Genomic DNA, 15,245 nt, shown 5'->3' with positions numbered 1-15,245 from the left:
AAAATTTTGAGCTAAACGAGACTAAGCCTATTTGATACACCGCATACATCGGAAACAGGAGTTATGGCTGTTTTACCCTCAATTCCCTTTCATTTTTTCAAAAAGTTAAAAAAAACCATGATCGGACTTGAAAATTTTCAACTAAACGAGACTTATCTTATGCAATTTTTTCCGAGGTATCCAATGGAGCCTGTTTGAGCTACCGCACGCTTTGAAATAGTGAGTTATGGCTGTTTTTACCCTCAATTCCCCTAAATTTTTCTGAAATCATTGAAAAATGTAGGGGAATCGAGGGTAAAAACAGCCATAACTCACTATTTCAAAGCGTGCAGTGGCTCAAACAGGCTTCATTGGATTCCTCGGAAAAAATTGCATAAGATAAGTCTCGTTTAGTTGAAAATTTTCAAGTCTGATCATGGTTTTTTTAACTTTTTGAAAAAATGAAAGGGAATTGAGGGTAAAACAGCCATAACTCCTGTTTCCGATGTGTGCGGTATATCAAATAGGCTAAGTTGCATTCCCCGAAAACAATCACACATGATACGTTCCATTTGGTTCAAAATTTTCGAGTCCGAACATGCTTTTTCTGAGCTATTTGAAAAATGTAGGGAAATTGAGGGTAAAACAGCCAGAACTTCTGTTTCCTATCCGTGTGGTGGCTTAAATAGGCTTCGTTGGATTCCTTGAAAAAAATTACATAAGATACAACCCATTTGGTTCAAAATTTTAAAGTCCGAACATGATTTTTTCTTAAACCATTGAAAACTGTAGGGGAATTGAGGGTTAAAACAACCATAACTCCATTTTCCAAAGCGTGCGGTGGCTCAAACAGGCTCCATTGGATTTCTCAGAAAAAATCACACAAGATACGTCCCAAAAGATTCAAAAATTTTAAGTCCGAACATGCGTTTTCTTAACAATTTGATAAATTGAGGGGAATTGAAGGTAAAACAGCCATAACTTCATTTTCCGAAGCGTGCGGGGACTCAAACAGCCTTTATTGGATTCCTCGGAAAAAATTACACAAGATACGTCCCAAAAGATTCAAAATTTTCAAGTCCGAACCGGCGTTTTCTTAACAATTTGAAAAATTGAGGAGAATTTAGGGTAAAACAGCCATAACTCCATTTTCCAAAGCGTGCGGGGGCTCAAACAGCGTTCATTCGATTTCTCGGAAAAAATCACACAAAATACAACCCATTTGGTTCAAAATTTTCAAGTTCGAATAAGTTTTTTTCTGAAATAATTGAAAAATATAGGGGAATTGAGGGTAAAAACAGCCATAACTCCATTTTCTGAAGCGTGCGGAGGCCAGAACAGCCTTCATTCGATTCCTCAGAAAAAATTACACACGATAGGTCTGTTTTCATTCAAAATTCTCTGGTTCGAATCAGTGTTTTTCTGGAATGTTTACAAAATATAGGGGAATAAGGGGTTAAAAAGGCACTATATATCCTTTCGTAAACTTGTACGGCGTTTTAAACTATGTCCAATCGATTCTCCGAAAATTTTCACAAAAGGAAAGTATGGTTTTCTTTGATTGATAATTTTTTTCGGTGATTTATTTAGGACGAAATTAAAACTGCTGTTTTTTTACGTTTCGGCCTACTGAGCTTCAGCCATCTTCAGAAAAACTGTATTTAAAATAGATAAAAAGTAATAAATTTTATAATATTTTCAAAAAACTATTTCCTATGCACACTATCTCGAAACTCACAACTTGTTTTGCCGCGTGTTTCCCTAACGGCCGTCTCTTGATATTTGAAATCGACGTCAAGAAGATGCTCCTAGTCAGCCGTCGTCTCGGTGCGCTTCAGGTTGGTTCGTCGTCGGTTTGATGCTCGGTTGGATCGTGCTCTTGAATTGGGGCGTCCCTCTCAGCTTTTTTATTAGAGCGTTATAGATGCTAGAGATTTCCATGGCATCTCGTTGGATGTTTACTGCTCGCTCTCCTCTCAATTTTATATGGAGTGTTTCAGCGATTTTCCTTCTACCCTCATCGCTCACTTTTTCCAAGATTTTGACATCATCGTAGTTGAATGTGTGGTGGTTTTCCACAGCATGTTGCGTTAAGCCGGTTGTCGATGCGTTTGGTTTGAAACTATATTTGTGGTTTTTAATTCTTTTTTCGATTGTTTGAGATGTTTGTCCACAATATACGCGACCGCATTCGCAAGGGATTGCGTATACTACTTGCGTTTGTTTCATTTTCGGTATTTCATCTTTAAGTTTGGTGAAAATGCTGTCTTTTATTTTGTTGACCGGTTTTGAAGAAGCGATGATGTCGTATTTTCGTAAAATTTTAGTTACTTTTTCACTTAGATGGGGAATATACGTCAAGGATGCGTATCTGCCCATTTGGACGTCCCTGTCCTCGTATTTGAGTGAGTTGTAGATTGCATCAACACGTGCACTTAAAATTTTGTCAATGAAATCATTCGGATAGTTGTTGCATCTGAGAATTCCTTTGACAGTTAAGATGCTTTTTTCTCGTTCTATTGTGTCAGTTAATTTAAGTGCGCGGTCAATTAATGCAATTGCGGTATTTTTCTTGTGCGCATACGGGCTGCTGGATGAAAAATCTAGGTATCTCCCATTAAGTTGTTTGGTGAACCAATTTTTATTTATTTGATTACCGTTTCTGGTGAGGGTCATGTCCAGGAATCGTATGGAATAATTTGTTTCCCTTTCGACTGTGAAGTTAATGCTGTCGAAAGGTTGGTTAAATTCATTCTGTATTTCATCGATTTTGTCTACATATCGTTTGTACGTTATAAGGTTGATTCCCTTTGTTTTCAGTTTTGCAATAACTTCTTTCTCAAGGTGTTCGAGGAGAATATTCGCTACAACTCCACTGAGAGGTGACCCCATCCCAACCCTGAATATCTGTTTGTACATCTTGCCGTTGTACTGGAAGAAAGATGCTTCCAGTACGATTTTAAGTGCACGCAGAAATTCGAGCCAGGGGATTTGTGTGTGTTGGTTGATTTCTCCCCATTTTCCTTCGATTATTTCGTACGTTTTTTGCACTGGTACGTTAGTGTACAGCGACACGACGTCGAGAGAGAACATAACGTATCCCTCGGGGATTTGAATTTTGGTGATCTCATTCGAAAAGTCGAAGCCATTCCGAACGTGATATTCGGTTTTTCCAACTACCTTTTGTAAGATGTTAGCAAGAAATTGAGCTAGGTAGTATGATATAGAACGAGCAATCCAAAACAAGCCTGAAGCAGACAACATCAGATCCGAGGTATCCGCAATGGTAACAAACTTCATAAATTATCAAACTCAACCACGTACCAGCGAAAAGGAATGGATCAACAAAGACATCGCCCGGAGCCGAGCCTTCCTAAAAGAACACGCCGAGCTGATCATCACACGAGCGGATAAAGGCGCCAAAACCGTGATAATGCACGCCAACGAATATCGCGCCAAAATGTCAGCTTTGGTAAGTGACACTACAACATACCACTAACCGATAACCTTTATGGATGATATACCCATAAAGTTTATAAAACTTATTTTACCAGTTATCATAAATCACTTATCATTCATTTTCAATAGTATAATAAATACATCAATATATCCAAAAGCCTGGAAATTATCCAAAATTATCCCTTTTAAGAAAAAAACTAACTTATCTTCGCTATCGAATTTACGTCCAATTAGCATATTGAGTGCCCTATCAAAAGTTTTCGAACGAATAATGAAAAAACAAATAAGCACGTATTTAAATCTCAACAACTTAATAACAGAGCATCAATCTGGATATAGACCAGGACATAGTACAAAAACAGCCATGCTTAAAATATGCAATGATGTTTCAAAATCCATAGATGAAGGCCACAAAGTTCTTATGGTGCTGCTCGATTGCTCGAAGGCATTCGATACAATTTCTCATAAAACACTCTGTAGAAAATTAAACACGAATTTCGATTTTCAGCCAACGGCTATTGAATTGATTCATTCATATCTAAAGGATCGGGAGCAAGCAGTGTTTAGCAATGAAAGTTTTTCTAGTTTTTTACCAGTTAATTCTGGAGTGCCTCAAGGATCCGTGTTAGGCCCTATATTATTCACTATGTATATAAACGATTTACCAAGCATTGTAAAATATTGCACCATTCATTTGTTTGCTGACGATATTCAGCTGTATATTAATTGTAAAAACCAAAGCATGGTCGAAACCGGTCAGTTAATGAACCTAGATTTGCAAGCTATAAATACGTGGGCGAAAAATCATCTGATGACGTTGAATGCATCCAAATCAAATGCCCTTTTGATAACACGAACTGTATGCACAAATAAGCCTTTCTTACAACTAGGAGATAATGAAATAGTTTTTTCAAACAAGGTTACAAGCTTAGGATTTATCGTTGACAGTCGATTCGACTGGGATAACCACGTATTGAACCAATGCGGTAAAATTTATGGCGTGCTTAGAAACATAAAGCTTAAGTCAAGTTTCCTAAACCAGAACGTCAAATTAAAACTTTTTAAAACATTCATTTTACCATATTTTATTGCGTGTGATTTCCTACTGCCTACAATTTCTGCAAGAGCTCTCGACAGAATAAAAATCGCGCTTAATTGTTGCGTTCGTTTCGTCTTTAACCTATCCCGTTTAGATCGAGTTACTCATTTGCAACATAAGTTATTAGGATATTCGTTTTACAATTTTATTAAAGTTCGGTCATGTCTTATGTTTCATAAAATCATCACCAATAAATGTCCTTCATATCTTTTCAATATACTCCAACCCTTCAACGGCACTAGGACGCGAAATTATGTGATCCCCAATCATACAACGTCTTTTTATAACTGCACATTTTTTGTCAAAGGTGTTGTTCTTTGGAATTTACTACCAAACCCAATGAAAAATATTCCTAATTTAAGCACATTTAGAAAGCAATGTTCAACGTTATTTAACTAGAAGAAATGTTAATTGTGGACAAAACCAATCATTCTCTAAGAGATTTAAATGAAAGTAACAAGTGCATTCCATCAATGCGATTACGCCGCTGTGGCAAAATGAAAAGACAATTGTCTTACGCTACTTTTGAATACAAATAAACTAAACTAAACTAAACCCTACCGATCGAACATTATCACGAATTAACGGCATGCTTAAGGAATGGCACACGAATAAATATATAGACAAAAGGACACGGGACAAAATGCTTCTTTTCAATTGCCCCCCACCACGAATTTACGGGCTCCCGAAGACGCATAAAGAAAGCCGACCGCTACGACCTGTGGTCTCAACCGTAGGGTCAGCCTCATACTACCTAGCTCAATTTCTTGCTAACATCTTACAAAAGGTAGTTGGAAAAACCGAATATCACGTTCGGAATGGCTTCGACTTTTCGAATGAGATCACCAAAATTCAAATCCCCGAGGGATACGTTATGTTCTCTCTCGACGTCGTGTCGCTGTACACTAACGTACCAGTGCAAAAAACGTACGAAATAATCGAAGGAAAATGGGGAGAAATCAACCAACACACACAAATCCCCTGGCTCGAATTTCTGCGAGCACTTAAAATCGTACTGGAAGCATCTTTCTTCCAGTACAACGGCAAGATGTACAAACAGATATTCGGGGTTGGGATGGGGTCACCTCTCAGTGGAGTTGTAGCGAATATTCTCCTCGAACACCTTGAGAAAGAAGTTATTGCAAAACTGAAAACAAAGGGAATCAACCTTATAACGTACAAACGATATGTAGACAAAATCGATGAAATACAGAATGAATTTAACCAACCTTTCGACAGCATTAACTTCACAGTCGAAAGGGAAACAAATTATTCTATACGATTCCTGGACATGACCCTCACCAGAAACGGTAATCAAATAAATAAAAATTGGTTCACCAAACAACTTAATGGGAGATACCTAGATTTTTCATCCAGCAGCCCGTATGCGCACAAGAAAAATACCGCAATTGCATTAATTGACCGCGCACTTAAATTAACTGACACAATAGAACGAGAAAAAAGCATCTTAACTGTCAAAGGAATTCTCAGATGCAACAACTATCCGAATGATTTCATTGACAAAATTTTAAGTGCACGTGTTGATGCAATCTACAACTCACTCAAATACGAGGACAGGGACGTCCAAATGGGCAGATACGCATCCTTGACGTATATTCCCCATCTAAGTGAAAAAGTAACTAAAATTTTACGAAAATACGACATCATCGCTTCTTCAAAACCGGTCAACAAAATAAAAGACAGCATTTTCACCAAACTTAAAGATGAAATACCGAAAATGAAACAAACGCAAGTAGTATACGCAATCCCTTGCGAATGCGGTCGCGTATATTGTGGACAAACATCTCAAACAATCGAAAAAAGAATTAAAAACCACAAATATAGTTTCAAACCAAACGCATCGACAACCGGCTTAACGCAACATGCTGTGGAAAACCACCACACATTCAACTACGATGATGTCAAAATCTTGGAAAAAGTGAGCGATGAGGGTAGAAGGAAAATCGCTGAAACACTCCATATAAAATTGAGAGGAGAGCGAGCAGTAAACATCCAACGAGATGCCATGGAAATCTCTAGCATCTATAACGCTCTAATAAAAAAGCTGAGAGGGACGCCCCAATTCAAGAGCACGATCCAACCGAGCATCAAACCGACGACGAACCAACCTGAAGCGCACCGAGACGACGGCTGACTAGGAGCATCTTCTTGACGTCGATTTCAAATATCAAGAGACGGCCGTTAGGGAAACACGCGGCAAAACAAGTTGTGAGTTTCGAGATAGTGTGCATAGGAAATAGTTTTTTGAAAATATTATAAAATTTATTACTTTTTATCTATTTTAAATACAGTTTTTCTGAAGATGGCTGAAGCTCAGTAGGCCGAAACGTAAAAAAACAGCAGTTTTAATTTCGTCCTAAATAAATCACCGAAAAAAATTATCAATCAAAGAAAACCATAGAAAAGTGCGGTGATCAAAACCAAACAACAAAAGGAAAGTATATTTTCATAGATTTTGGTCATGTAGCACGAAAGATATTGAATTTCTTCGCGGTTTGTACACTTTTTTCCCCATTGTGCGCTGCTAAAGTTTTGCATATCCGAGCACAATTAACGTAGCTATCTCCGAAATAGAGTGTCCTGATACTAAATGATCATAGCCTTAGGATTCAATTGAAATCTGTTTGAAATAGGATTTTTTATAAGTTTTGTCGTCCATCAGAAATCATCTTTCTCATAACCTCAGTACCGGCTGTACAGCTTACTAGCTCTGAAACTTGCAAAAATTTGTTGTTTGAGGTTAGGTTTGAATGACTCATGACTAGGCAACACTTTCAGCTTATCAGAGAAATTATTTTGACATTTTTAAACTGTGACCCATAAATGGGTTTTGAGTCTTGACTCAAACATTCAGTCAGTGAAACTTTTTTTGTAGAGTACTGATTTTTTGTAAGTTGAATATTCACGGACTAGATAAGATGGAAATTGATGTTATGAGTAAAAGAAGGCAATGCAAATCTTGCCGTGCTTAAAATGTCCAAAATTGAGTTCAACTACCGTAAGATGAAATGATGGGAATAGAAATAGAACACGAAAATGATGATGATCGAATGGGGGAACAATTCCCTTCATTCCGTAGACTTCGACACTCTATAACTTTCATACGTCTTATTTTCTCATGTAGTAGAACGTTAATACACAGCAAAAAATATTTCCCGTAAAATTATGCAAATTTCCGGTAACAAAAGGAGCAGGACATTTACCGTAATTTTACAAATTTTTTATACGACATTTGCTGTATTTGCCTTCTTCGTTAACTTTTTTTTCGCGTGGTTTTCCACATCAATTTTCATCTTCTCTAGTCCCTGAAATTGCAACTGACACAGTTGGCTTCAATTCTCCACAAAAAAATTTTTACATTTCAACAATTAGGTGTAGACTTTTTCGCTTATTAAAAATTAAAATTCTGGTATGAGACTTGACTTCCCCAATGACCCTTAATCGGAGTTGCCTCATGCTTCATGTGCTTCACTCCAATGCTTGATTTGATCTTTGTGGACAATTTTGACAGTGTTTGCATACTATTGCAACACACTCACACAGTAATTCTTTGAATAATCAATGGTTTTGTTAGCTTTCAATTCGATAATGATGGTTTTTAAAGGAAACTGTGCAAAATATTTTATTTCCTTTTCCTTTTGTATCATGAATATCCACAACCACACACTTTCTACAAGCTGCAATATGCTGTCAATATTTTTAATATCCGGTTACAAGTGAATGAGCTATCAGCAAAAGAAAGTGTTCCATTTCTAAAAGAACTAAGTTTAACTAACAAAAAGGGCCGTATGTTGGATCTCTGCTTTGCAAGCGATGGGACCATTGATTCGACTCCTGCTCCGTGTGTTAAGGCAGTTCAGCATCATCCAGCTTTAGGGGAGAGGAAGGCTATATGCGCATATTAAGGAAAGCACTCATTTTCTCTTATACTCCAAAAGATAGGAGTCTGAAAACTATATGCACATGAGCGGACATCTGTTTTATATACGTTAGTGAAATTTTTCTGTTAAAATCTCTTACAGTTTTTGTGAAAATAATTTTATAATAAAAGAAGTCAAAATAGCCGATTTCCGAAACTGGCGGGCTAAATGCGCATATTTATGTTTTAAGCTATATTTCATTACCACTTGCAATATTTTGATATAATTTAATTGAAAATGGTAGAAACGGATGTTAAGCATACGTCAAGGCCGAAATTTTGGTGAAATTTTTTACATCACTAGTTCTTTTACATGAAATATAGTTAAGTATGCCATATGGCCATATTTCAGGGTAATATTTTTTCCATATTGTATTTTTATCGGATCAGTAGGAAGTTCGTCTTTTTTCGCTGTAAGATCGTGATTTGAGCGTAGATTTCATGTTTAAATGATAGAAAGTAAAAAATTTATAAGACTTATCTATTTTTCTTGATATAGGCATTTAACCTGCCTTGATATGGGCATTCAGAACCTGTCTCTTATTCCAATATCTTATCATTTACAACTTTGTCAAAAGCTTCGATTTGTTAAATTTCCGATTTCCAGATGAATAAGAAAGAAAAACCACTAAAATATTTGTTCACAGAATCTGTATGCTCAATAATTAAAGTTCAATATATTATATCAAAACTGACAAAAATCTTGTTTGAATTTTTAAATTTTTTCGACTTTATATAATAATTTAATTTTTTTATGCCATGTGTTAAAAGCGTATTACCCTCAAACTGCACTAATTAGATATGATGAATCTCCAGCCATATCGTCAATCGGCTGTATGCGCATATTACCCAATATGCGCATATAGGAACACTTCCCCCTACTGGTTTCGCTCGAGGTCGCTGAATTGTATGTTTGTGTCGAAAAATCAGCACTTTTCTATCCCGACTTCAAGAAAGCGGATTTCGATGTTATCTCCCATATATTAACTGATTACCCTCGACTGGGAATCTGGACTTGATCTTTATGGAGGAGGTATATCGAAGACTGAACTTCGCTTAAAAAAAGCCAGTAAGCGTGATTATCAAAATTTTCTTTTCGAGTACAACGTAACCTCAAGTCCAACCCAAAATCGTTCTGAAAGCATGTCAAAAGTCAGCGGAATGCATCTGGTATTCCAATTCAAATGTTTCTGGATGGGACTCTGCGAACTCTGATTGCGGGATCAGTGCTGTCTTTGCTAAAAAATTCTCGAGTACCTTTGCTTTTGCTTCAACATCCCCAGAACATGTGGAGAGTGCTGTTAGAAATGTTTCGCCAATCGGCTTCTGCATGAGCACGATTTTAGTAGAGGATACGGTCATATCGAAAGCAGCGGCAAAGCTCAAAAACTCCCGCTCTACATGCCCGGACGGTATATCATCGACCTTTCTGAAACATTGAATGCCTATTTTACTGACTCCTGTTAGACTCATCTTTCAAGCCGCTCTTGACAGAGCCAACTTATTTTTTCCATCAGTGCTCTCGCTCTTTTCTTTCTCAATATCTCCTTTTTTATCCAGATGAGGCACATATGGAAGAGTAATACTTTCACAACTCTCCAGTAGTCGTTACACTAATGAAGGTCAACTCACTGTATCCTATTCTCACCTACCCTTCACTGTGGAAGGAAGCTTATATGTTTCCGGTCCTTAAAAAGGAGGATTGGAGAAATATCAACCTGCTGACCTTCACCTCCTATGTACACGAAAGTTTTGCTGCATAGTCTCAAAATGACGTCATTTATACCGATTTGACAGCAGCGTTCTATAATGTGAACCACGATATTGTAATTTGTAAGCTTGGTCGCTGAGGATCCTGCGGACCTTTACTTCGCTGGTTCCGCAGTTACTTAACTAGACGTAAATTGACAGTTCACCCAGGAGACTCTCTCTCTCCAGCCAGTTCTAAGCCTTCTCCGGTGTGCCCCACGGTAGTCACCTAGGACCAATCATCTTCCTTAATCTATTTTAACGATGTGCTCTCACTCATTAACGGCCCGAAGCTTATGTTATGCTTATGATGTGCAGTGTGCAGTCTTCAGTTTCTCACGAAGACGGCAGCCTTTTTGCGCGGAGTATTTCTTAGGAGATGAGTCCATTACGCGGGTGGACCATATCAATGATCTGGGCGTAATACTAGACCGTAAGCAGGAATTCAAAACACAAACGAACTTCGTCATCGATAACGCTTCTAGAAGCCTACTTCGAGTGGCCAAGGACTTCAAGAAAATGTACTGCCTGAAGAGCCTGTATTGCAGCATAGTTCGATTCATCCTCGAATACGCATCAACTGTCTGGTGTCCCTACTACCAGAACGGTACCGAGCGGCTCGAGGCTATCCAGTGGCGCTTTTTGCGTTATGCCCTCAGACACCTAAACTGGCAAGACCCGTTTCACATGTCAAGCTACGAACATCGATGTCATCTCATAGACATGGGTACTCTTCAAGCCTGAAGAAATACAACACGAGCCTCTTTCGTCCCGATATCGAGGGATGTTTTTCGAAGCAATGTTCCGAAAATCACTCAATTCTCATGAGAAACACTGACATGTTTTCAACAGCCAGAGCGAGACCGAAATTGTCGAAGGCGTTCTTCCTCCACTTAGGATTTTTAATATCGTATTCGTTTTCCCCACCCCAAAGTGTTGCACCGTTTCGGCAAAAAAACGAGCATAAATCGAGTTTTGTAATCACTTTTATAGCTGAAGTGCGTGATATCTATAGTGCCAAATGTAAACATCAAGCTGTGAAAATCCATCACCAGCTGTTATTTTTTTGCTTCCAAACAATTGGTTTACATAGACCTGTCAAAATTTACGATAGTATTGGTGAGGGCACTGTCGTATCTTTATCCTGCATCGCATTTTAAACAGCTTTTTTCACGAACTTTCAAATGCCCGCAGTTGTTCCTTGCCGCAATACTAGTTCTAGAAACAATCGATGATAGAATGCCGTTCTCACCTTCCCTGTTCCTCTACTCAACCAACGTATCATTGTCTTCTCTTTCAATCACCCTGGTTTCGATGACAAAAGTGAATTAACTCGGTTCTCGTGGGTTCCGTAACTCACATTTAATTTCAACGGTAACTAATCGATTTATACACTGAATCAAATTCATCTGTTTTTTTTTGTTTATTTATTGTATCGAAATCATTAATACGTTTGTATCAACTGCCTTATCCACCACAGGCACAAGCAACACAGGATCCACCGGATATTTTGAGAGTGTGCCACAATCTGCGCTGAGGTCACTATCGGTGCAAAACTGAGCGCAAAAACGAGCACAAAACAGCAAAAAGTGCACTAAAGGGTAATACGGTCAAAATTTGGTGAAGGGAAAACGCGTGTAAATCGGTTAAATCGTTTATTTAAAAAATCAAATTAAATTTCTTTTTCAAGTTTAATTAGCATAAAATTCAGGAAAAATATTCAGTTAGGCCTCCGCTTTTCCAAATCCGAATTGTCGGGCCTTACGCTTAACCCCTGCCATCAGATTTTGTACATCCACCTTGTCCACCTTCTTCACCGCAGAAAGCCAGTTTGCCTTGAACTGCTGCTCGTCCCCAGCAGTTTTTGGTCTTCTTTAGGTTCCGCTTGACAATAGCCCAGTATTTCTCAATTGGGCGGAGCTCTGGCGTGTTGGGAGGGTTCTTGTCCTTGGGAACCACCTGCACGTTGTTGGCGGCGTACCACTCCATGGCCTTTTAACCGTCATGGCAAGATGCCAAATCCGGCCAAAACAGTACGGAACAACCGTGTTTCTCCAGGAAAGGCAGCAGACGTTTATTTAAACACTCTTTCGCGTAAATTTCATGGTTGACAGTCTCGGAAACTATGAAAATGCTGCTTTTCAAGCCACAGGTACAGATGACTTGCCAAACCAGATAGTTCTTCGCGAGCTTTGACAGTTTTATGTGCTTGAAAATATCTGCTACCTTTCCCCTTCCTTTTGCCGTATAAAACTCCTGTCTCGGAAGCTGCTTGTAGTCGGCTTTGACGTAGGTTTCGTCGTCCATTATCACGCAGTCAAACTTCGTCAGCATCGTCGTGTACAACCTCCGGGATCGCGCTTTGGCCGTCGTATTTTGTATATCATCGCGATTTGGAGTCAATACCTTCTTGTAAGTCGATAGTCCGGCTAGTTTTTTGGGTCGATGCACGATTGTAGACGATACACCCAGCTTATTTGCGGCATTTCGGAGAAAGATGTTAGGGTTTCGCTTGAAACTATCGGCAACTCCGCTGTCGTCTCAGCGGCCTCCGGTTTTCGATTTCCCCCCGATCCAGACTTCCTGGCTGTCAACAAACCATCCCCAAACACTTTAATAACATTTGTAACGGTTGATTTCGCTGCTTTTAGCGATTTTGCCAGCGTTGCGTGCGCGTTGCTCGGATTTTCGTGATGCGCGAACAAAGTTTTGAAACGCTACTCTTCTTCTTTGGACGGCATTTTGACAACTGAAGAGTGAATTCCAAAATCAAAATAGGAGCAACATTACACACACACACACACACACACACACACACACACACACACACACACACACACACACACACACACACACACACACACACACACACACACACACACACACACACACACACACACACACACACACACACACACACACACACACACACACACACACACACACACACACACACACACACACACACACACACACACACACACACACACACACACACACACACACACACACACATACACACACACACACACACACACACACACACAGACACACACACACACACACACACACACACACACACACACACACACACACACACACACACACACACACACACACACACACACACACACACACACACACACACACACACACACACACACACACACACACACACACACACACACACACACACACACACACACACACACACACACACACACACACACACACACACACACACACACACACACACACACACACACACACACACACACACACACACACACACACACACACACACACACACACACACACACACACACACACACACACACACACACACACACACACACACACACACACACACACACACACACACACACACACACACACACACACACACACACACACACACACACACACACACACACACACACACACACACATACACACACACACACACACACACACACACACACACACACACACACACACGCACACACGCACACACACACGCACACACACACACACACACACACACACACACACACACACACACACACACACACACACACACACACGCACACACGCACACACACACACACACACACACACACACACACACACACACACACACACACACTCCTTCAAAATGAGGGATGTTCAGGCTTATTAAATGCAAAATTGAAAGAAATACGTCAAGTTGATATTGACCAAATTTTGACCGTAGCACCCTTTATCTATAAAATCTTAAAAAGCTTATGTTCGAGTTATTGCAGTTTGTTATAAAAATATTATAAAATGTGACTTGAGCAACTTTTTATCACTTTCAAATATTTTCCTCACGAAAGAATTTTAATAATAATTATTTTACCAGTACGTGAATCCTTAGAGTTTAATATGCCATATTTTAAAAGCAATATAGAATTCTCAGTTTATTAAGAAAATGTTTTGTCAAGATTTATGTTTTGTGTTCCTTTGATCGCTCGAGTCCAAAAAGATATACTTTTCTGCTGAATGGATAGTGATCATTCTAAGCACGAAATAATTAATATTTATCCAACGACTCATACATATTTATCTGATAATTTCCTGATAAAAAGAACTCAAAAAAGTGCTTTTATCCAAAAATAAGAAAATTTTCAGAGAAAGGGGTTTCGTTGATGTTGTAAACAAATTTTCAAAATTATTTTGTCTGGCACTTGAAACTATGAAATAAAAAAACTTAAATGGCTATAAGTCAAAGTAAATTTTATCTTAAGATTTTGTATGATTTTCTCCAAAGCTTAGGGCACATGGATTAAAGGATCAAGTCTCCTATAATAAAGGATCAAGTCTCATTTAAATTTAAAAACAACACATTTTTTTTCTTCCACGTAAACGCATCTAGTTGATCAACGGGTTTATGTCTCGATCTAACTTTTGCAGCGATCTTAGAAATTATTTACAAAAAAAAAGGATGAAAATAAGACAAAAGAAACAAATATTGTCATTCTTACCCATATCTCCTAAACATGAGTTATATGGATTCAGCAACCTTAAACAAGGCAAATTCAGCTTTGATACTCAAGTTTATTGTTTAAACAGAAACAGGAAATGGAATAATGAAACAAGAATATCATAGTAACACATAACGCTGATAGATAAAAAACTATTTCCTATCTGTATATGAAAACACTAAAAAAAACAATTTAAGCGCAAAAAGCATAGAGTTGACAGTACAATACTGACTAATGACTTCTTTTAAAGCAGTTTTGCAAATGTGTTTCAAACTGAATACATAGGAGTTATTAAACACCTTTTTCTGAGGAGACCTCTAACAATTCAAATTACAGAAAATCGAGGATTCAATTCTTCTTAGTTCTCTCATGCCTGATCTGAAGAGCATAAATTAAAAATTATTCATTGATTGCTATTTCTGCTCCAAAACTATGAATGAATCCACGCTAGAAAATAAACAACATTCAATTGAATATCTCCCAATGCAAACATTGTGCTGACAAATCGGCTCCAAAT

General features: G+C 38.4%; 2 protein-coding genes across 2 annotated transcripts; one reads left to right on the top strand and one right to left on the bottom strand.

Annotated features, from left to right (window-relative positions):
- Nucleotides 1-1,791: 1,791 nt before the first annotated feature.
- Nucleotides 1,792-3,072, bottom strand: LOC129743038 (uncharacterized). The gene has a single exon (XM_055734980.1). It carries the CDS (start codon nt 3,070-3,072, stop codon nt 1,792-1,794), a length of 1,281 nt encoding a protein of 426 aa, XP_055590955.1.
- A 190-nt stretch (nt 3,073-3,262) lies between these two features.
- Nucleotides 3,263-6,692, top strand: LOC129743037 (uncharacterized). The gene is made up of 2 exons (XM_055734979.1): nt 3,263-3,451; nt 5,325-6,692. The coding sequence occupies exons 1-2, from the start codon at nt 3,263-3,265 to the stop codon at nt 6,690-6,692; spliced, it is 1,557 nt and encodes a 518-aa protein (XP_055590954.1).
- Nucleotides 6,693-15,245: the final 8,553 nt, after the last annotated feature.

Source organism: Uranotaenia lowii, chromosome 2 (genome assembly GCF_029784155.1).
Source record: "Uranotaenia lowii strain MFRU-FL chromosome 2, ASM2978415v1, whole genome shotgun sequence".
Lineage (NCBI taxonomy): Eukaryota > Metazoa > Arthropoda > Insecta > Diptera > Culicidae > Uranotaenia > Uranotaenia lowii.
This window is presented reverse-complemented; position numbering and strand designations above follow the sequence as displayed.